The following is a 23,087-nucleotide window of genomic DNA, read 5'->3' on the forward strand; positions in this document are numbered from 1 at the left end:
CGTGTCTTGCATCTCCCGCCCCACGCCCCTCTGTCTTCCAGGGGGAGCGACTGTCTCTAATAGGGTGGCTGTGACAGATGCTGTGGGAATTCTGAGTTTGGGATAATGAGCTGTCATATGTCATTTCACTTAAACACAATAATACAAATATTTTGATCAAACATTTTCTCCAGCTGTTGAGCGAAAGCAGTAAAAGCAGCAGGGAGTGCCAGTGGAGTCCCTGTTTCTGCAGAGCTCTACCCTTTAAAAGCTGTTGCCTGTTAACTCTTTCTGTCTCTGTCTGTCTCCTTTCCTGTTCTTGCCCTGGCCCCTCCGATTTCCCACCGAATGCTTGGTCCAGTCTAGGACTGCGAATAGAGAGACCGAATTCAGGGATGTGAAGTGGGTGAAACAGCACAGCTTCTATCAAACGTCTCTTCGGCCGGCCTCAGAGCAACTGCAGCTGCTGTGACCTTGTAAAACCTGGCTTGGCCTGGCCACCTGAGCACCCCTGCCCCAGGAACCCCCACCTGCCTCTGTCTCCTTGCCCTGGGGTACAAACCTGAGCCTAAGCTGAGCTAAGAACTCTGTTGATCACATCTAACTTCTAGGCAACAGTCTTTTGAGATAGCCTATCTTTGGTGGCACCTTGGACCTTCCTCCTGCTTGGAGTCTGGTTAGGTGGTTGATCTCCATGGTAGAGTTCTCTGGCCCCTTGCTGTGCACTCCGTGCTCTCACCTGGCTTCTGGAATCTCTTCCTTCCCTTTCTTAGGCAGAGAAGGCTGTGGCCGCACAGTGAGCATCCCAAGGCTGAAAGCAATGGAGGGTCAGGGATCCAGAGGGACCCTGGAGCACATGGTCCTGGTGGACCCCAGCAGTTCTTGCCAGTGGCAAGCAAGGGTGCGGCCACTCTGAATGCATCCTTCAGGGTGAAACTCCTAGGCGCACCCTAGGAAGCACCCCTCCTGCCCCCTTTTTAAAACTGTGGCCTCAGTTTTAAAAGAGCCGGCTCTGACTCAGCAATGCTGCCAGGTTTGAAGTTTCTCCTGTGAGCCCACCATTTAGGGGCGGGACCAGAGCAGGTCCTTTACTTGACACTCCACACTCTTTAAAGCTGCCCCCTTCTGGCATTCTCCCTTCCCTCTCCTTTATTTCCAGGGAAGTGACTCTGGAGCCAACTGTGTCCTATTCTAGAGACCCTGACCCTAGGCACTGTCCTCTCACTGCAGTCTTCAAGCCTCACTGTGACAGGTGCCATCGCCTCCACTTCAGTGTGCTCCGATGCCTTCCCCTAGAAACAGGACAGACCCCGCACGGCACTCCTGGCAGTCTCCTCTGGCAGCCACCCCTTGGTCTCCTGCCCTCTTTCCTCCATTCACAGCCAGACTTCCTGAAGTATGTCACAGTCTACCTCCAGCGCTCCCTGGCTTGCTCCTCCACGGGCTCCCGACAGGTGCACACACCCGGCAGCTGTGCATTTTACCTGCAACCACCGCCTCCCTCTGATGTTTCCTCCACACAGCTTCGCTTCCTCTTCTCATCCCTAACTGTCAGCCTCCCTCCAGGCATCCTCTTGTCCCTCTGCACCCTCCTCCTGCCGATTTCATTCCCTCTGATGGCACCAGCTGCCCTCCTGATCACATCTCCCTCCTCCATCTCCACACCAGGCCTGGCTCTCGGATTCCAGACCAGGAGCTGGTGGCGGCCCTGGCCAGCGCAAGCCCCACACATCCCAGCCCGAACCCGTTCTCACTTGCTCACTCCTCCCATGCCCCTGCCTGCTTCCTCCTTTGTTCCTGCCTAGGTCCCAGGACCACCTTTAACCCTCTCTGGGCCAGAGCCGGGGGTCAGCCCCACCTTCCTTCCTTCCCTTCTCCATCTTCTGTATCTCTTTCTTCTTCTTCGCCCAGAGTCCCTTCTCCACCCCATTCTTCTCTCTTCCCACTGACTTCAAGCCATTCAGTCTCTTGCTTTGCACATTAACTGCATTTTGCCCCAACCCATTCTCTGTGATACCACCAGAGTAATATTTCCAAAGGGTGTGTCTGATCATGCAGGTCTCCTGAGCAAACCCTCCCAGCCCACTGGCACGGTGTAGGATACCCTCCACGGCCTGGCCTCATTTTCTTTGGCTTCCCCAAAGCAGTGTTTCCCAAGCAGCAACATCACCTGGGAACTTAGAAATGCAAATTCTCAGGCCCATCCCCCAGGTCTGCTGAGTCAGAAACTCTGGGGCGGGGCCCTTAGTCAATGTCCCTTTTAACAAGCTCTCCAGGTGAGGTGGGGGCAAGCTGAAGTTGGAGGAGGACTGCTGGAAAGCAGTGGGGAACCCGCTCAGGGAGTCACTAGGTGTGTCCTCACCTCTGAGCAGCCTGGGCCTGTTTGTCCTGCCTTTCTCCTCAATCTGGGTGCATCTTGCTGAGCAAGACCTTTCCTCCAGGAGAGGAGGGAGGTCTCCCTGACCCTCTTCCCTCCCCAACTCGGTCCCCTGCCCACTGCTCCCCTGTGTGCAGACTTTTGACCTGGGACACTTTTGAGCTGTTGTGCTTGTTGGTGGCTTTGTGACTGGTGGGTCCACGTGCTCCTCTCCCCTCTGGGGCTTCTTGGGGCAGCCTGCCCATCAGGCTCTTGTTGTCCTTGTTGTCCCCGGGGCCTGGGACCTGGCAGTGCTGGGTAGGTCTGTGCTGTGAATCGGTTTTTACTTATTCACGTGTTGGACAGCCACTTACTGAGTCCTGGGAGGTGTTATGACTGAGGCAGCCCAGAAAATAATTCCCAGTTCTAATTGTCCTATCTAAAAATGTTAAGATTCAGAGAAGTTGAAGAGTTAAGAGCAGTTATTTATCGACAAAGCAATGATTTGAAAGGCAGTGCAAGTGAGGGAGTAACCTTAAGGGAACCACTGTGACCCTTTCCTGAAAATTCCTTTGAACTCTGAGATGCCTCTTGGGCACTGGCCTCTCCTCCTTGTCTGCTACTTCTCCATAGTTCACCTCTGTTTTCCTTAACAGGATAATGCGGAGCTAAAGTCAATGTTTGGTACTGTCCTTCTGCATTGAAGAAGGGAGTTAGTCTTTGGCCTCAGTGCTGAGTTTATTTGGGACTGTGACCCTTTCATGGTTTTTATCTCTCGAGGACCACTGACCGGCTTCAGATGGGAAAACAGACTTAATTCTTTGGGCACAAAAATTTTGTCTTCCAGCTCCTATACAGGAGTGTTCCCTTACTCTTAAGATTCCCCATTAATGTGTCCTTTTTTTTCTTTTGTAGATTTATTACATTAGCATTTAATTATTCTTCATGACAGTATTAAATTTCACGAGTGATTTATAGTTTTAATAGAGACTTGTATGATTTATTACAGTTGGCATTTGAGGTTTACCAAATTCTTAAGAGCCATGAGTACTGGAATTGCTTGATCTGACCCTGTTCAGCACAACTGCAGCACGGGTGAAACCCCAGATTCAAATGGAATAGAGACAGCGGCACTGCCCACCCATTTTTATTGGATGGTGCTGTCTACTATTGTGATGTGTGTCTATGTGTGGGACAGTGGTGGTGGGCATGTGTGTGTTCTTAAATAGAAACGAGAGGGGAGGAGCCCTTCTGTGTTTTTAAGGTATGGGCCAGAAATAGTTTCCTGTGCCCTGGCACCTGTTGCTCACCTGAGGAGCTGGTGCTGGTGGGGCCTCCTGTGGTCCTGAGATGCAGTGGCCTGGGGGTAGCGGGTGACAGGCACGGGCTCTGTCTCCATCTGCAAAGGGGTTCCCAGGGCCAGGGCAGTGCTGTGCCCGACTTTAGATGGCTTCAGTCCTCACGGGCTGCTGCAGAGAGGGGCTCCGACTTTAATCTGCTCACAGTCTGTCCCCCAGTGTTCTCAGAGCCCCTAAGTCTTTGTTGGGGCAAACACTGACTCCGGCTCCTAAGCTGCCGTCCTGAGAACACACCGCAGGCTTTACACTCCTATCTGCACCCACCGCCGTCTCTGTCCTGAACTTTCTATCCGCTTGTCCACTTGCTGCTCTGGCCCCTGTGTTTTTCTCAGTCACGGTTCGCAGCTGTTCCCCAAGCGAAGATGATTTCAATGAGGTGCTGCTTCCTTGTTTTCAGCAGGGCAGGGTGGGGTGTCTGCTCACGTGGGCGTTTTCTCAGATGACTTGATCGATTGGCACTTCCAGGGAAAAAGGTGTGCCCTGGGCTCCGCTTCCCGGGAGGGTGGTGTGGATTATCCTCGGGGCCCTTGGCCGCGGGGCAGATAATCTCTTGGGGTTATCTGTTAATTACCAGGGAATGTGTGAAGTATTTGTGAAAAGGCTTTTGAAGTGAGCTGCACGCGCTAGTGCCTGGGCTGGGCTCGCCCCGCTTCCCGGCTGAGGGTTTCCCGGCCCAGCTTGGTTCCCCTCAAGAGCCGGCGGTATTCTCTTGCTAAATTGTTTGCCTTTCTAATGAAGTGAACTGTTTGTTTGACTCTGGGGGAAGGTATTTAACCGGGGACTAAAGTAAACGTTGGAGGCATTCAAATAAGCCATGCATATCTGCTTTGTGGAGGGAAGGAAAACAGCTTGGCCTCGCTCACCTCCGGGAAGAGTCGTTAAGGAACTGTTTAAATAATAAACTGAGCGGAGGAGCGGATATTGCCACAGCCCGGACTGGGGCTTTGTGCGCGGCCCGGCTGGCCTGGGAATTCCTCCGCAGCAGCCACGGGGCGGGCGGAGAGGGCCGCTCGGTTCTTGCAGTTAGTAATTGTGATTTATTTACGTGCAGAGGAACTTCTGCTTTATTCAGTCTCGATTAAAACAAGCCCAGTTAGCACTCAGGACGGAAGGTGGATGGAAGGGCCACTGTGCTAGCAATGGCACAGGCCACACCTGCAGCAAGACACTGTGACCAGAGGGTGCACCATGCCTGTGTCGTGCCCAGCCAGGCCCAGTCTGCTGGGGGGCCGCTGCCTGCTGGGCGGGGTCCCTGGTGCCTGGGAGCAGAGTCTGAGGGCCTGGGGCCACAGGACCAGAGGCTGTGAGGCCGAGGCGGGGCCCCCATGGAGGTAGGGGCCTGTTCCTGGTCAGGACCTCTGGGTGAGGGTGGGGTATGCGTGACAACCCGGTGCACCCAGGACAGTGTCTTTTAGCTGCTTCCCCTTTCGTTGTGGGTGCGGGTGGAGCAGAAGAGGTTGGAAGTGTACTTGCCAGGGAAGCACAGTTGTATCCAGGACTAGCTCCATAGTTTGTGGGGCCCAGTGGAAAAAAGAGAAGGGCTTTGTTGAAAATTATTAAGTGTTTCAAGGTGGCAAGAGCAGAACGTTAAACCCAGCTGGGGCCCTTCCAAGCACAGGCCCAGGGGCTGCACGAGCCCGTGCCCACCCGCGAAGCCTGCCCTGCTCTAGCTTCCCGGGCTCTGTGGCCACGCAGAGCTGGACTTGAGGTCAAGCTCAGTCAGGCCCTAACTGAGTAGCTTTACTTTCTTCTCTTCTCTGATCTCCAGTTTCTCATTTGTAAAATAGAGATATTCCTACCTCATTGAGTTGTCATGTGGTGTAAACAAGAAAATACATGAAAAGTGTTGAGAGTAGTCCTTAGCACATAAACGACAGTCACTTGCTATCTGAATGTATCTGCGGCTGTAACTTTTCCCTCTCTCTCTCCTGCTGGTTGAGCTGAGGACAGCGTATGGCTACTCTGAAGTTCAGACCACAGTTGGGTCCCTGATGCAGACTTTACTTAGGGACAAAGATACGGAGAACTCTTCTGGTCTCTCATGATCAGAGGAGGCTCGAGGGCAAGGGAGAGAATCAGGCTGGAACCTTCAGATGAGTTGCGAAGCTGGAGATACCCACATACGGATGTTGACTGCCGTGTTAACTGGGATGTTTGTGCTGAGCGAGAAAGACTTAGAAATAAACTCCTTCAACATGAGTATAGTTATGCACCGCATGATGACTTTTAGGTCAAGGATGAACCACAATGTGAGGGTGGTCCCATAAGATTATAATGGAGCTGAAAAATTCCTATGGCCTAGTGATGTTATAGTGGTGTAATTATTTTTAATAAATTCAGTGTAGCCCAAGTGTCCCATGTTTATAAAGTCTACAGTAGTGTGTGGTAATGTCCTGGGCCTTCACGTTCACTCACCACTCACTCACTGACTCACCCAGAGCAACTTCCAGTCCTGCAAGCTCCATTCATGGTAAGTGCCCTATACAGGTGTACCCTTTTTAATCTTTTGTACAGTATTTTTACTGTATCTTTTCTCTGTTTAGACACACAAATACTCACTATTGTGTTACAGTGGCCTACAGCATTCAGTACAGTGACATACTGTACAGGTTTGTAGCCTGGGAGCCATGGGATATACCATATAACCTAGCGGTATGGTGGGCTGTACCATCTAGGTTCCCGTAAGTACACTCTATGACGTTCCACAATGACAAAATCGCCTAACTGCACATTTCTTAGAAAGTATCCCTGTCGTTAAGCAATGCACAATTGCAAAAGTGCAAGAATTTGTGAACCACCTTCATCTATGTCACTTGGTACCTTTAACAACTTCGTGGAATAAATAGGGTTGAGTCTTATTCATCCTGTTGTACGGATAAAAAATCTATATGTGATTATAGTCACTATTGTAATTTGTTTATATGGAAATCTATATTTTGAAATGGGGAGCATTTTCGTCTGCCTTGGACGAAGCGGAGAGCAGATGGATTGCTCTAGGAAGGTGCGCCCAGCTAAGGGTCGCAGCACCCACACGCAGTGTGCTGAGTGTTTGGACCTTTCCTGATTTTGAGGAAGAGGAAACTCAGTAGAAAGGATGGCTTTACTAAGAATTCATACCAAGAGGGTGATAAATTTTGTACAAAATATATGTCGGTGCCAAGATGACCAATAGGTCACCATCAGTTTGGTCTGTTGCCTAGTGTCTGTGACTCCCCTCTCTGACAAGTGGAAGTTCTTTGGGAAGTGCAGAGTGGGGTCATCATTGTGTGGGACAGTTACCAGGAGGCTGCAGTCCCTAGTGATGGAGGTGTGGACCCAGGTGTACCAGGTGTAGATGTGGACTCTAGAAGTGGCCCATGTTTGTTCGGGGGCCTGTGGAAATGAGTGGGTATTTACTGACTTTAGATACCTACGAAACAGTTTGTAAAAGCTGAGCCCTGTGCAGTTGGTCTAGAAACCAGGGGTCACTTTGGGGAAAGGGAAGAGGGGACCCAGATGGAGATCACATTGTGATCATATAGAGCCTGGGTCTCTTTGGACAGGTAAGTGCTGCTTTGTCCTGATGGAGTGCCTCGGAAGGCAGTGGCCAGTGAGCCATTCTCTGAGGCAGCAGCAGGGGAAGTGGGCAGGAGAGCTTGAGGTCTTGGGGAAGCACAGGCAGTGGACAACCAAGAACCTCTGCCCAGGGAAAGCAGTCGCAGGACCCTTGGCCTCTCCAGGAAGGAGAGTCCCCAAAGTGCCCAGCTGAACAGAGTAGAAGGTTTGTTGACACCCTGAAATCTATTGTCCTCCCCAGTCCTAAAGCAGAACACTGGCCATTTGAATTCCTCTTGGGTTTTTCTGAGCACAGTGGCTTGCTGGGACTGTTGGAAATGTGGAGGGGAAGAGTGGGAAATGAGTGGTCCCTGTTCTTTATGGGCATGGTGGGTTGGGAGCCCAGACGAGGTACCTCTTGCAGCATAGGTTAGACATCCAGAGGCATTACCGTGCGAGCAGGTGCTCTAAGGGGCTGTAGATCAGGGGTAATCTGACATTTATTCTGCATTCCAAATGGAAGTAAGCCAAGAATCAAGATAGGAAGCCAGATGAGAGAGTGCTGAAGGCGAGGCTAGCCAACAAGAGAGGAAGCCACACAGGGGAACTTCGGGGAGAGTAGCTTGGAATAGTTCTGAACCAACCTGCAGGCAGCTGTGGGGCTTTTTACCTGCACATCCAGGAGTGTGCAAAGTGCACGGTGGGCTTGAGAAGGCGTTTCTAGCAGAAAGGTGTTTCAGACTCCCTCGGATGATGCCATTTGATGTGTGCTCACGTAGCCAGTGTCTTTGAGAGTGTATAAAATGTGTGGCTAGTGGCTAATACAGGATTACAGGGAGAGGAGAAATACAAGAAAAGTGGGGAATGTTTTCGTACTTGCATTCTGATGAGCCAAGAAATGTGAAGGGGATCCCTACCCCCTAAGTGGTGGGGGATTCTCTCCCTTCTTTCTCATTTCCTTGCTCATCCTTGCAAGGAAACCACTTTGTGTGCTTTATTATTTTACAATCATGGAGAAAGAAGCCCTTAAAATAAACTCTTTGCTTAAAAGCTTTGTGTGCTTCTGCAAACAATGATGCGTCATAGACAGTGAGAGTTCAGAGTTTAAGAGACAAGAAAGTGGAGCTTTTTAATGCTCCCAGTGTGCAATAAACATGCTGGAATTTCAGTGGATTCCAAAGGCGTAACAATAATAGCATTAAGAACATGCCAGGGCCTTTGATGTTATTGACAAAAAAAGGGGAGGTAGGGGCAAAGGAGCCCCTGTCATTTCTGTCATGAGCTTTTAAACTTTTGACCTCCAACCTTTTGTGTCAAAGAGCTTTTTCCATATGGGTGTTAGCAGCCGGCTCAAGTATCTTCAGTTCACCAAAGCGTCAACATTTCCTTGGCGGGAAAGCCATTCAGAGTCTTGGAAAGGCCCCAGTGTGGGGTGTTACTCGCCGTTGTCTGCCCTCCCAGAGGTGGTGGGGTTGGGTAGGGTGGTGAGGTGCCCACATGAAGTTGCTCGCTGCCCAGCAGGAAGCAGGCAGCCTGGCCGGGCCAGAAGTCGAACTTCAGAGTGCTCGGATTCGGTGCAGGGTGTGCAGGCATCTGCTGGCTGTTAGCCCTGTGCACGCTGTGAGCACGGGGATGGGGCACGTGGACTCCTGCACGGGGCCATACCTGTGGGTTCCCCTCATTGCGACCGTGGTTGGAGGCCCGTTAGGTAGATGGAGTGTCCCGCAGTGCCCGGGAGGGAGGGCTGGCCTGGGCCACCCCTGCCACTGTGTGGCCTCAGTTTCCTTTCTTGTCTTTCCTTCCCTTATTCACCTTTCCTATAACAGACATTTATTGAGTTCCGACTTGGAATACGAGGGTAAGTGAGCCTCTGCCACCCTCACATCCAGACAGCCTGGGAGGGGAAGAAGACAGTTCTGATCTGACAGTGTGTGCGCCAGGGACTCCCCTGCCTTGCCGGGCAGGAGGGCGGAACACAGGAAATGCAGTGAGGTGTGCTGGTGCCCATGGCTTACGGCCAGTGTCCCTAACTGTGCCTTGTGTGAGTATGAACACACAGGCCCTCAGAGAGCCTCCAGTCTGCTGAGCAAGAGAGGTGGCCAGGACGTGACGCCGGTACACATGGGGTTCCACAGGCTGTCCCTGCGGTCCCGGCTCACTTGAACTATGGGGAAGGGAGGAAGGAGCCTGCCATCCTATGGAGCCTCTGGGAGCTTGATGTGGAGGCGGCATTTGCATTGAGTCTTGAAGAAAGGGTGAGACTTGGGTGAGAGGGAGTTGGTTTTCAGCTCTCGGATGGGGAGGTGTCCTGAACTGAGCTAGGTGGCTAGGGCCTCAATGTCATGTTGAAGAGCTTGGGCTGGAGTGGGCAGGCTGTCCTGGGCCATGACAGCTCTGGGGAGAAGGGAGGGACGTGGTCCTGTCTGGGCTTTAGGGATGTAGATGGTAGGGTAAGAGATGATAAGAAGCCTGAACTCTGCTACTGTTGTGTTAAGAAACAGTGTGTCTAAGAGCCCTGGTTTTGGAGTAAAAGATATCCAGTGCTACACTGCTCCCTGTATAACCATGGACAGGGTCCTCAACTGTATCCTCATCTGTAAGAATGGGCGTAGAGATAGCACCTGCTTCTCAGGCTGTTTGGGCTGTAGGAAGAAGTAAATGAGGTGGGTCTAAAAGACATTGCACAGTGCTGACGTGTGTTATTTAGTGAATTGCAATGTATGATTGCTTTTATTATTCTTATTACTAATCATGGGGCAAGCCTTGGAAGACCTTTAGTTGTTTATTGATTGATAGGAATTATAGATGGGGGTAGATGATGGAGATTCACACCTGTGAGGCAATAATCCTTCAGAGCTTCTTGTCTGAATTTGAGCAAAATGTATGTGTTGCATTCATTTCTTACTTTCTGCAAAGTTGCAACCAGCACACTCTTAAGACACTGCTGGTATCCCAGGGACTTCACAATATTTCTGGAAGTGGTCTTTGATGAGTGGCTCTTTGATTGGTGGCATCATTCTCCTCTGCAACCGTGAAGACAAAGGTAAACCCCCTCAACCCTCTGAGCCTCATCCGGGGCAATCTCCAGGTAGGCCTGGATTTGTGTTGCCTGAGAGCTCCTGGGGGTTACGGCTTCAGAGGCGGTATTGAGAGTCCAGCCAGGGCTGCACAGTGGTGCCTGGATTTCCCCTAACCTCCCACCCGCAGGGAGGGATCATGTTTGAAGTGCCATGTCCAGCGTGCTCTGACCTTGGAATAAAAAGGACACCCGGCTTGCACCACAGCCTTAGTTCTGTGCAACTTTGGGTAGATCATTCAGATTTTCTGAGCAGATCATGGAACTTTCCCTTCTTAGTTCTCAGGATTGTCTTGATAATAGGCAATAAAGAGAAACAAAACTTAGGGGCCTAATAATAAAGCTTTGAAATGCTGATTTTAGTGTTGTCAAGAGGATTCCTTAAGGAAATGTGTATACATTTTAGAAAATGTACTGTGTTACTTTGCTTTCACATTTCACTACCTGCTTCTGCTAATTTTGCAACACTGAAAAAAAAAAATGTTTGAAAGCTCCTTTGTCAGCTGATTTATTTTGGATAGAATATGACTTCCAGACCTCACCTTTGTTAGTGCGTTGTTGGTTGACTACGCGGGACAACTTCAGAGTCCACTGACTCCAAGGCTTCTGTAGTTAGATTCGAGATACCGAATACTTTTGCTGGAAACATTTCATTCTCTCCTTTCACTTCCTAAGCATTAAGAATCCCAATGTATATTTTTGGAGTTATGGATTTCACTTTTGCATTGTGCTGTCCAAAATATATAGTCATTGATATAAGAATTTGTCCCTAATAACTAATTTCCATCTTGTAATCTCCAAGCTTATGTATCATCACTGAAAATATACCATTAACATATTTCAAAGTAAATAGATTTGTCACTTTTAAGTGTAGTGATTCTTCATATGTTTACATGTGATTTCCCTCGGAGAGTTCCGCAGTTTAGATATAATGGCTGTAAGCCTTTTCTTATTTCTCTTTCCTGCCTTTTCCTCTGGTTAGTTTTTCTCTCTTATCCTGGCAGGAAAGCTGGGGACAACAGAAATATCATGGTTGCATGTATGTGGGGTCATAGGCAAGACACATTCCGGAGACTCTGGTTGAAGGGTATGACTGGTTGGCCAGTGGGACATGTGGTTCTTTTTCCACCACTGGACATCTAAGGGATGTCATCTTTAGTAGAGAAATGCTCAAACTTGCTGACAAAAGAAGTTAGAAGCAGCCAGGTGTGGTGGCTTACGCCTGTAATCCTAGCACTCTGGAAGGCTGAGGCGGGAGGATGGCTCGAGGTCAGGAGTTCGAGACCAGCCTGAGCAAGAGCGAGACACCGTCTCTACTAAACATAGAAAGAAATTATCTGGACAGCTAAAAATATATATGGAAAAAAATTAGTTGGGCATGGTGGCGCATGCCTGTAGTCCCAGGAGGCTGAGGCAGGAGGATCGCTTGAGCCCAGGAGTTTGAGGCTGCTGTGAGCTAGGCTGACACCACGGCACTCTAGCCCGGGCAACGGAGTGAGACTCTGTCTCAAGGAAAAAAAAAAAAAAAAAAGGGAAGTTAGAAGTGTCGAGAAAAGGGTGAGGTCAATTGTTTGTTCACTACCCAGGACACATTTGAGGTAGTAAAGGCAGAGGTCCGTTTTGTCAATTCTCTTGCGGAGGACCATTTGTCATTTTCTTGTGGAAAACACTTAATTACATTTGATAAAAAGCATGGCATGGGTCCAGCTGTTTTTAAGAAAGGATGAATTTTGGCATGACCAGAGTGTGGTGGTGAGTAGCATTTAGGTCTAAAATATTAACTAATTTAATATGCCTATATGCTTACACAAAAGATATTGATATAAAGCTTGCAATTTGAGTACTGAGGCATGTCCATGGAAGTTTATACACCAGGAGTCAAGACTGTCTGGTAGTTTCTAGAAGTAAAAGCTTCTTGGGTTTTAGAAATAGCTTAGTTTTTGTTCCTAATTAGCTTTCTATGTAAACTTGTGTATGTTTTACTTGTAAGATAATTTAAATATGCAAGTGTTAAGTCATTATTGCCATTATTTTCTAGATTTGTGGTAAATTTTATCCATTATCTTTTCTATCTCAGAATTTATGCACTTACAGATTTTGCAAAAATTAGATAATATGTCTCTTTACTGTTTAATTGTTAGTATGGACACTTACTGTAAATACATTTTAAAGTCACACAAATTGGCATTTAAGGAGTTTGCATTTAAAATAGTTTATGTACATAGTGTTATCACTTAATACGTATCATAAAGAAAAAGTTGATGTGCAGTGTTCCTGAAATGTGATAATTTCTGAAAATTACTTTATTGTGGTACATTGGCAAAGGGTTTGTCAAATTTTTTCCATAAAGGGCCAGATAGTAAATATTTTAGTTTTCGCTGGCCACTAAATATTTTAGTGTTCTCTGTCTCAGCTAGTCAACTCTGCTTTTGTGTGAAAGCAGCCATAAGGAATATGTAAGCAAATGAACATGGCAGTATTCCAATAAAACTTTATTTACAAAACTGGCCCGCATGCAGTAGTTTGCAGATCCTCCCTTGGTGTATGCTCTCCAGATTAAGGCTCCTGCGGTGGTGTAAAGTGACAAAATAATAGATTTTTTTTTTTTTTTTTAATGCAGGGCATTTCTAAGGTTTCTAGAGCATACTAGAACCACAGTTTCTTTAAATTTGCATCCCATTCCTGAGGGTCATATAAACAAGATGATCCATAATAATGACTCTGGAGAAGTTTCCAACTCCACATCATGCCTGGAAGACCAAAAAAAATTCCTGATGCTCCATGAGGTGCTCCATGGGATGATGGCACAGTAATGCCTAGTAAGTCCACAGCTGGTCCTTATGCAGTGGCACTGCTTAGATTGCACTCACAGCGGACCGTGGAGGGCCTCGGAATGCCTTGCTCCAGGCTCATTGCTCTATACCCTCCTTGTCAGGTATTCCCAGGGTGTCCCCAGAGGGGCCAGATCAGCTCCTTCCCGGCGCCATGTTGTCCAAAAGCAGGAATAGCAGGGATGTCCGATTTAGTGAGTCAGTCTGGGTCTTGGCATCACACCAAATGGCAGTGTCTCCCATAGGCCACTGAACCCTGGAAAAGGTCTCGCAGGCAGGAGGATGATGACTGGAGATGTCTCGAGCTGGGAAGAGGCGGCAGTGCCCGCAGGCTGCCTCTTCACCATCTGACTGCAGTGGCTTCCTTGGCAGTGTGGTCTCTCCCCTCACCCCAGCTCTCACTCTCCCACTTGAGACCTCTTATGTTATAGAAGCTGGATGATTATTTTGATTTTAGCATAGTGGATGTTGCATTCTGGAGCCCATGTGTGGTTTTAAGGCCATTTCTACTGAAGAATGAGCTTGAGAGGACTGGCCATTCCTATGGGTGGGGCTGACCCTAATGACAGGAAAGTCGTCTCTAGCTCTGGTCCAGAGTAAATCCTGAGGCCACTGTACCCATGACTTCAGTATTTAAATCAGCTGTGAGGACGTCTGCACTTGGCAGTTTACTTTTGCAGATCCCTCTTGTGCTGTTTCCCGGCACAGAAAAAGTATCATTTGGTGAATTATACTCCTTCAGGGCACTAACTGAGCTGACTTTGATCTCTCTTTTTTAATCTACAATTTTTGTATGTAAATTTCAAACCTTAAAAGACAGTTTCCCAGGATGGCCTCCAAGAGATCTTATAGCCTGAGGATACTAAAACTATTTCTTGGGAGAAGGATGCAACTGAAGATAAATCTCCAAGTGTCCTTCTCGGTTATTCTCTGGCTACAGGTTTTATGATCAGCCCAGGCTGTTGTGAAGAGACCTAAAAATCAATGCCTCTCATTCCTAATGAGACCCTTAATGCCCAGTATGATGACAGCCAGTGTGAAATTGAATACCGACAACTCTACCCAGCACAAATATTTTTACTATGCATTTCAATTGAAACACGTGTCAAGCCAATTACATATTTATAGGGCTTAAAGACTATTCCACTCAAGCCTCAGAGAGTACACACTCTTCAAATCTCTCTTTAGTGTAAGGGGACTCAGGTACAATAGTCAAACCTCTTGCAAGTCTGTAATAAATCATCTTTGCATCCATAAGCATGTACTGCTGACTGCTTACCGCAGCTCCGCAGACCCACCCCCACCTGGTAGGATTTTAATTCCCTCAGTAAAATTGATTCCCCCAGTTCTGCACATTATTCTCCCTGTCTTCCATTTAGCCCGTTAGTTTGCTGACAGTAGAGTACACAGCACTTAGCAGCTGGTTTGTGGAACCATCAGTCAGGAAATTGTATGATAAATAGGAGGTAGCCAGGTTTAGTGGCACTTCCTTCTGCTTCAGCAGTTTTCGCGTGACTTTGGAGAAGTCATCATGTGGTGTTTTGTCAAGGGCCAGGGCAGGAGATGGCTGCAGTGCGGTAACTTATTACACATACACTTGAGCTACGATGCGCCACAGCTGCGCTGCTCATGTGTAAATAATAAACCGCGAGGTGGATAATTATGGTGGCTGCTGGCGACACGGGTCTGTTCTTGTCATGTGGGTTTTCTTGGACAGCTTTTTGGGCCCGTGATGGAATATGCCGCTGATCCACATAGAAATGACAAACCAAGAGGCGAGCAAGGCAAGGACTCAACGTTGGAGGATTCAGGAGCATTTTTTGAGAAATGTGTTAGGATTAATGTCATGTGATGCCACGTATATTAAAGGGCATGCTCATACTGCTTTTTATTCTTCATTTATCCTGCTAAGCTATGGTTAAGCATGTCTTGAATTGGAAGAGGAGGGGTGTTCCATTGTGTTTTCCCAGAAAGTGGCTTAAGAGGTGTGATTTCCACTAATAACCAACACAAGGTATAATTGTTCCCACAGACTTCAGCAGTCCAGGAAAAGTTATTTTAAATTTAATCAAGAGAGAGACATAGAAACAGTAAAACACTTAAACTAAAACCAGATGTCTTTGGTCAAATCAGATCACATCCATTAATTCTCAGTTCTTTATTTAAACCTAATTCCAGAATGCAGAATTCATAAATTTCCTTGGGATATAAATAAACACTGTGTGCAAACAGTGTTGCAAGATGCATCACATACTTGCAGTCGGAATTAACTTTTAAACTCATAAAACACTGTAGACTCAACTGTGAGAAATGACTGCTAAATGCCCCAATAATTGTGTTTTATATTTTCCTCTCAAATATTTTTGCAGTGCTTGGTCATTGTCTCTTTCATTCTGAAAGAACAAGAGAGAGTGAGTGAGAGAGAGTGAATTTAAATCCTGAAAGAATAATTTCTTAAATGAAAAGATGGCAGTGCCTTTTAAATGTCCGTGATAGCACTGTAAGTTTCCCTTGGGGACAAGATTTTTATACTTGTTGGGTACATGCTTTTGATTTTGCAGGATTCACTGGTTCGTCTTCACCTCTGTGCACATAATTGCTGACACTTCGTTATATAATAAATACTCATATAAAAGATAATGACTGTTATTTCCTGGGCCTATGAGGTGTATATGAAATGCAGGATAAATTCACACATTTTGAGCCCTGTGTGTATGAAAAATGTGGTTTTGTACTTTGTCATAATTCATAGTTGCACCCACATAGAGAAAACCAGATACAGTTAACACCCCCTTATCTGGTGGAGAGAATTTAATCACACAGAACACAGCCAAGAGCCAAGAAGTAAAAGAGTAAAAATATCTTCCATCTCTGACAGTCACAGTTGTCACAGTGTCCCTTGAAACAGCCATATATACCTGTGCATGTGAGAAGCCGTCAGGAAGTGGATCAGAGTTTATGAATACTTAATTCACACACGGTTCTAGCAAGTTTGTTTTTCTGATTTCTAAGAGTGGGTTATGTGTGTTGAGTAGGACGTCTACAGGAGACAAGAGTGTTTGCATCAGCGGCAGGAGCCGGAAGGAGTGGAAGAGAAAGAAAAGCCACCCCATGTTTGACCCTCCTTACCTTGATTTGCATCTCATTTGGGTTCGTTTCAAAATTTAAAATCAGGGAAAATTCAGTAGTATGTGTCGGACTTTCAAGCTAGTGAAAATAACTTGATGTTATGTTGTTTTTTTAGGAAGGATGAAAAATTTTCATCAAAGATGGTTAAATAAAATAGAATGTTTTGGCCCTCCAGAGGTGGCTTTTAATTGTCAGGATTAGTGAGTTATGTGCACCAATGATTTGCCAACATTGCTGGATAGATGTTCAACTTAAACTTAGCAAATCAACTATTAATATTTGCATTACGAAGAACTAACTCCCAAATCTTTTTAATATTAATTCCTAAGTGGTGAAGTATCATTGACTTTTTGGTATAGACTTTATAAAATATACAAAGTGTGATAAATTATCAGGTTGTGAGTATATCTCTTATCTTGAATTTCTGGATTACTGTGTATCATGGTATCACAGTGACAATGATATGACGATGCCAAAACTACTCCTCCTCTCTTTCTCTATCACCAATCCCTCCTTACCCAGTCTTACAAGTAGAAAATATAGTGAGTAATTGACATTTTTAGTGCAATAATCCTCTTGGAAGTTTTCTAGATTCTAGACCTGGTGGTAAACTGATAGAATGACAGTTTTGAGTCCTTCACTGGTGGACCACAGAGTTTCTGTAAATGCCATGCTTATAGTTTTTACTCTTATTTTATTTTTTCCTCCATAACCACCATCTTAGATTCTCAAAGGAAGGAAGCAAGGGCAAAATTCAAAACAAGGGAAGTAATGTATTATAATTTTTAAAACATGGGTTTTTTTATGCTTATATTGTGATAGATGCTTGTTGAAGGAAATTTGGAAAATAGAGATATGTGTAGGGAAGGAAACTAGAGATATGTGTAGGGAAGGAAACCAAAACTACTTGACTTCAACATACACGAAATAGCCATCCACTTCCACTTAAGAAAATTCACAGTTGGGGTGCAGTGCTGCTGACCTCAGGGGTGCAGTGCACATCCTAGGCTGTGTGTTTTTGGCACAGCTTCCCAGGGCCCCCAACAGGTTCTTTGCCTTCTTCCAGGGTCCCTCAGAACCGTTCACAGCAGGGGCCTCATTTGGAGTTGCCTTTACAACCTGCTAACCTCAGCTAACCTCAGTGCAAAACCTTCAGACTTTCAGAAGTAACTCTTAAGCCATTTTGAGGCTTGTTTGGTGTACATATCAATTCCCACATGTTGGCTCTGGGCAGGCTCCCAGGGGGACCAAGTTTGGACAGGTAATATTTGAAGAGCACATCCCAGCATGTTTGCTGTAATATCGGTCTCATAGCTGTGCAGTCAAACCTCCAGGCTCTGGACTCCTATTTTGCTTCTTGAAACTTGGGAAAAACTCGAGTGCAGGTACAAAGTATCAGTCTTGCTTCTCATTGTAAAAGCTGGTAAAACTCTCTTCAGTGTTTACAGTGAATCACTATTTTTTTTTTTAACAAAAGTTTATTTTTAAATGTACAAGAGACAACGGGTATCAGTTACTAGGAGCAAATGTGGATAGAGGAGCTGTTTTAAGGAAGGGCACACACACAGGAAGCAGCAACCCTGAGCAGTGTACCTGAGGAAGGGCAGGTAGGGGTGGGTCTGGGTCCAAGGTGAGTGTTAGGGCTACCCTGGCAGGAGTCCCGGATTGGCTCCACACGTCCCTCTGTGGGTCTCAGTGGGCCAGCCCATCTCTTCTAGCCAGGTCATACAGTAGTTCTCTGGCCAATGTATAGATTTGCTGCCTTTGTGTTGGGACTATGGAGGCCTAACCCGGGCCAAGAAGGAGGGGAACGTGCACTGACATTTTTTAAAAAAGTGTATATGCGTGTATACATACACGTGTGTGTGTGTGTGTGTGTGTGTATGTATATATCAGCTATGGATTCTAGCAGATCCTTGTAAAGGGACATCCTTAAAAACCTAATGGGCATGGGAGAAATGAAGCTAGTATTTATAGTACAATGTCTTTGTCTAATATTTACTTGACAATATAATGTTTTTTTCTTCAAATAAGTGTGTTGCAGTCTGTTCCTCTTGGTTTTGTGGCTCCTTCAGTCCTTTTCTGATGGGCTTTTCTTCCAGGGTAGGGAGTCTATGTCTTATCTCTCTTTCTTGCTTTCCTGTCTGGGTTTTGGTTGCAATCATAGGCTCTCCTGTCTCAGGTAGGTACAGGCATTCTTCACTCGGTCATGCTTCTGCAGTACCTTACATAGCCCCACAGTTAGTGTAAGGCGTGAAGATAGGATAGCGGTGCTGCTTCATGAGTTGGAATGCTGTTTCTAGGTGTTCGTTTGACCCAGGTTGGACTGTTTTTCTTTTTCAGACCCTCCACATCTTTTCCCTGCCTTCCACCCTCCTGTACCCATTGATGCAAGACATCATGAGGGCCGTTACCATTATGATCCGTCTCCTATTCCTCCACTGCACGTGTAAGTATTAAAACTTCACCCCTTAATGAAATGCAACAAAATCCTGGTTTGTACTGTCTCAGGACTTTTGTAAATGGCACGTCTGCTGGCCTTTGAAGATGTGATAGAAGGAAAAGATTTACTTTTGAAATATAGCAAGCCTGTCCCCGGATTCACTGAAGCAAATCCCTGCTGCTTCCTAAGGAATGCCTGTCACACTAGGTAGCTGGCAAGTATTTCCTATATATTTTGCGGACGTGTGTTCTGTCGGCTGTAAATACAAAATTAAAAAGTAAAAGCCTAATGGAAGTTACCACACAGAATATGTGTTTGCTCAATATGAGGTTAGAATTTTTTCATGCTAAAATTTCTGTTACATGAAAGTCCTGTCTTGGGGATCACAATGAATTGTAATGAAATTTTTATGGTAAATTTTCATAACCCCCTTGGTACGTACACCAATAGCCATTTGATTGATGGGAATGTCACCCAAACAAAATGGCAAATGTGATCGAGTACTTGGTTTACACAAAGATAAAAGGAAAGAATAGTGGTGTTAACATACATTAGGAAAGTAAAAAGAAATTCTTGTGGAAATAAATATGATCTTACTTGGTTTGGAGGCAGTAAGGGATAGTGGGCTCACAAACTAAAGCAGTGTTCTTTTGCAGTAGTGTCCAGAGAACGGTCGTGTACTATAATAATTAGAGCCACTCTTTGGGAGGGGCTGCCCCTTGCTAACGGCCTTGATGTGTATGTTTAGTCATATCTAATAATCACCCTTCATTCTGAGACAGTAAAGTTAGAAAAGCACAAATAATACTTTGAAGAATAATGCTGGTTATTTAGATGGTAGATTGCATCTCCATGGCTATTAGTTACAGCTGTGTAATTACATATTATGCCAAAGAAAAATGAAGTTGTTTTAAAACAAGTCCTCCTCTGTGAACAGAATTAATTGATATTAACAATCCTAACTACATGCCCAAGTACACATATAATATTTTACCAACAGTTTTTTGGATCCATCTCCCATTACTGAATTGTAATTTCAGAGCAGATTTGCCTGGAGGTAAGTAATAAATCTGTGTTGCAGCCTTCTCTGAGCATTAAAGGAGAAGTGGGTATTTATAGAGAGAGAATGCAGAAACTTGTGACTTATTCTTTGACTTTTCACTGGAACACAAGTAAGCATTTACGGGGTTCTGAAGCCTGCTAAAAATACACTCAAATAAAACCAAAAGGCCAATTTAAAATTCCCTATACAAAGGGAAGGAAATTCCAGATTCAGTCTGAAAACATGACATGTACTTCACCCTGTTATACAGAGGTTTTATGGTACAGATGGGACCACGTGGCTCTCAGATGAGGATTTGCTCTGTGGTACAGAGAATGCAGGGGCCACATAGGCCTTGGAGACATGGATGGCTAATTCCTCCCAGACTTGAGTCTCTGTGATGTAGGAATTTAAATCAGATTTTCTATGGAATTTTGGAGTTCTTCACCCTTTCAAAAATCGTGTTCTAGAGAAATTTTTAAATATGACTTTATATGATAGACTGAACTGTTTTCTCTGGATTCATTAGAGTTTGCCTTGCAATTAAATTTAAATATGAATTTATCAATAAAAATCTCAAGTCTTGGTTCTTCGGCAGACCATAATAACAGCCAGCCCTGATGTAGCTGCTGCTGTGAGTTCTAGGCCCTGTGTGCTGTACCTGCATCGGCTCGTAGTGCTAACTCCCCTCAGGATAAGGCAGGTCAGGTTTGGAGAGTCCCGGTAGGTAGGGCGGGTGGCAGGGAGCTACATTTCAGGTGTTATAGTTGAGCTGAGATTTCTGTGGATTTTAGTACTTCCTGCTTTTTCAGTCAAGCTTTAGGATACTTTAACAGCAACTGACTAAATTGTTCTCTAGCATCCTAAATGTATGGTTACCAAAGATTCATAATGTGAGGCTGGTCAATAATCCTAAGCCTTGAAAGAGATACCTTGGAAGGTTCTGAGAGGGAAAAACAGGCCTTTGGCCTCCTGGGGCTGCTAGGTGCATCCTAGCAGGGCCCTGGGTGGACACTGAACTTAAGAAGTGTGCTTGGCTCCAGGAAGATAGGGAAGTCCCACCTCTGTGCTATAACATGACTTTCTCTCTGCATTGCCCTCAATGGCCTTCCCTCTCTGCATGGTGAACTCCTGCTTATATTTATTCTCAAGACTTCATTCAAGTGTCACCTTTGCTGGCTGTCCCAGAAGCTGTTTCTCTAGCACCTTGCTGGTACTTCTATTGTAGTGCTTTTATCTCTTGCTTGGTAATTTTTTGTCAGCGGTCACTACCGGCTGCTAGTTTTGTGGGCATCACCCAGCACTTGGCCAGGCACTTTGCTGGGATATACTCACTGTCAGTCCAGTCTGGACGACGGTGCAGGAGCAGTCAGAGATCTCGAATTCCTGTTCTTGCCTTGCCTTTCACTTGTGCTGTGAACTCTGGCAACTTCCCTTGCATGTATTGCATGTCTTGGTTTTATTATGTGGAAATGAAGCTCTCTGCCTTACCCAACTCAGGAAGAGTTCAGTGAAATAATGTTCATTTTCAGGGCACTCTAAAAAGCTAGCGCTCTAAACAAATGCTGAGGGTTAGCATTTGAGGCAGTTGGGGACATGAAAAATACTGGGAGTTTCTGTTCTGGCCTCAGTCAGTTATGAGTCCCTGGGTTGCTTTAGCACCTTCTGAGGTGTGATAAGTAGATGCCTGTGATCCTCTTGGAAGTTACGGAAATCTTAAAAGCACATCTTTGCTGAGGGGTAAAGCGATAACCTGGAAAAAATAAAATGATTGCATCTAGAACTTGAATTCCAGAATGCTTGCTATATAATTGTCTTATAAAAAAAAGAGATCAGGTGTGCTTATGAAGTTTTTAGAATAAATATTTTTAATTCTAAGGTGACAAAATTTGGGGATATTCTCATTATTTTGTACAAACAATTGTTCTTCCAGTGCCAACTCTAAAAATTAAATAGCAAGTCTCTTAAAAACAAGGATTGGTGTTGATGGAAATGCCGACAGATCTCCAGTTAGAAGGAGGGCAGGCAGTATGATAATTATTCTATCATATCCTATCATTAAGGATCCTATTGAAAAGAGGTTTATAAATTGCTCCTCTTTTTAGATAAACCACCCTATATTAAGGCATCAACGATATGGTGCAGAATTAAATTAAAATCTCATAAAATGAAATATGTTCTGTATTAGCTGTTTGACACTTAATTTGCCTCTGAATGAGTAGAGGAAATCACAAATTAACCTGCCTTTGTTTTTCCAACCATGGCTTATTAGGTGTTAGAACAACTGCAATTACAGCCTAATAATAACCACTAAGCCTCATAAATATGTACGGAAATACGTCAGTCTGTATTATAGAACCCAGTTTGTTAAATGGAATGCTGTTAGTGTTCCCTACTTACTCTCATAGTGTTACCCAGTTTATGGTTAGGCAGTGTAGATACAGAAACTTAAATTGATTCAAATACAGAACTGGTAATATTAGAATTTATTAGTATTTCCTTTCTTGACACAAAATCATGAATTTAGATTGAAAACTTGTAAGTAGGACATGGAATGTAAGTATCACTTTTCCCTGAGTTGTCTTGTAAAGATTGTCTTACAAAATGTACGATTCTTGCATTCTGGTTAATTCAGGTAGTTTGAAAATTAAGAAACATTGGATATGAGGAATCTTCCCTTTTTTTCTGAAAGTTATCCTCCACTGAATTCACCAGGACTTATGCCCAACAGATAATTGGAGTCTCTCTCTCTCTCTCTCAAAGCATTTGCTATGACCACAGATTCTATGCCTGTTAAGCCAGATAACAAAAAGTACAGTGTTTCAGAGAAAACATGAGAGCGAGTCCCCTTTATTACCGAGGTTATTTTAAGCATTAATGATAATCTGAATCCACATACCCATAATCGAGGCAGTAATTTTATGTATGTTTTTACCTCTTGATCTCCTGTGTATTTCCTGCCCTGCACTGTTGACATCAGGGTGTATCCTTGCATAACTCATAGTGCGATTGTACCTTTGGAAATGAATGATGCCCTCTAGGCTAAAAATTACTACGAGTTTTTGAAATTTCACTTGAAAATTTAGATTATTGGCATAATATATTGCGGCCCCCACCCCAGAATACAGTTGTATTATGTTTTTCAAGTGACTACTTTTCACAGTAATGATGAAAGTACCTTTTCTCTCGCATCTTTAGTGTGTGCTTTCTTTCTTTTTCTCTTTTTTTTTTTAGTGTTACACCTCATTTCTCTTTAAAAGTAGACATGGTGTATTTGTAGAAACCCAAATTATAAAGTAGCTTTAAATTCCAATTTGATTGCATTCTGTGTTTTTGCTT

General features: G+C 45.2%; 1 protein-coding gene across 1 annotated transcript in view; it reads left to right on the forward strand.

Annotated features, from left to right (window-relative positions):
• GLI3 (GLI family zinc finger 3) overlaps window positions 1–23,087 on the forward strand; it is a 258,402-nt gene that overhangs the window by 129,094 nt on the left and 106,221 nt on the right. Inside the window, exon 4 of the mRNA XM_069461897.1 lies at window positions 18,607–18,712. Coding sequence (XP_069317998.1) covers window positions 18,607–18,712 — 106 coding nt within the window. The remainder of the gene's footprint in view (window positions 1–18,606; window positions 18,713–23,087) is intronic.

The sequence above is a fragment of the Eulemur rufifrons genome, chromosome 29, assembly GCF_041146395.1.
Source record: "Eulemur rufifrons isolate Redbay chromosome 29, OSU_ERuf_1, whole genome shotgun sequence".
Lineage (NCBI taxonomy): Eukaryota > Metazoa > Chordata > Mammalia > Primates > Lemuridae > Eulemur > Eulemur rufifrons.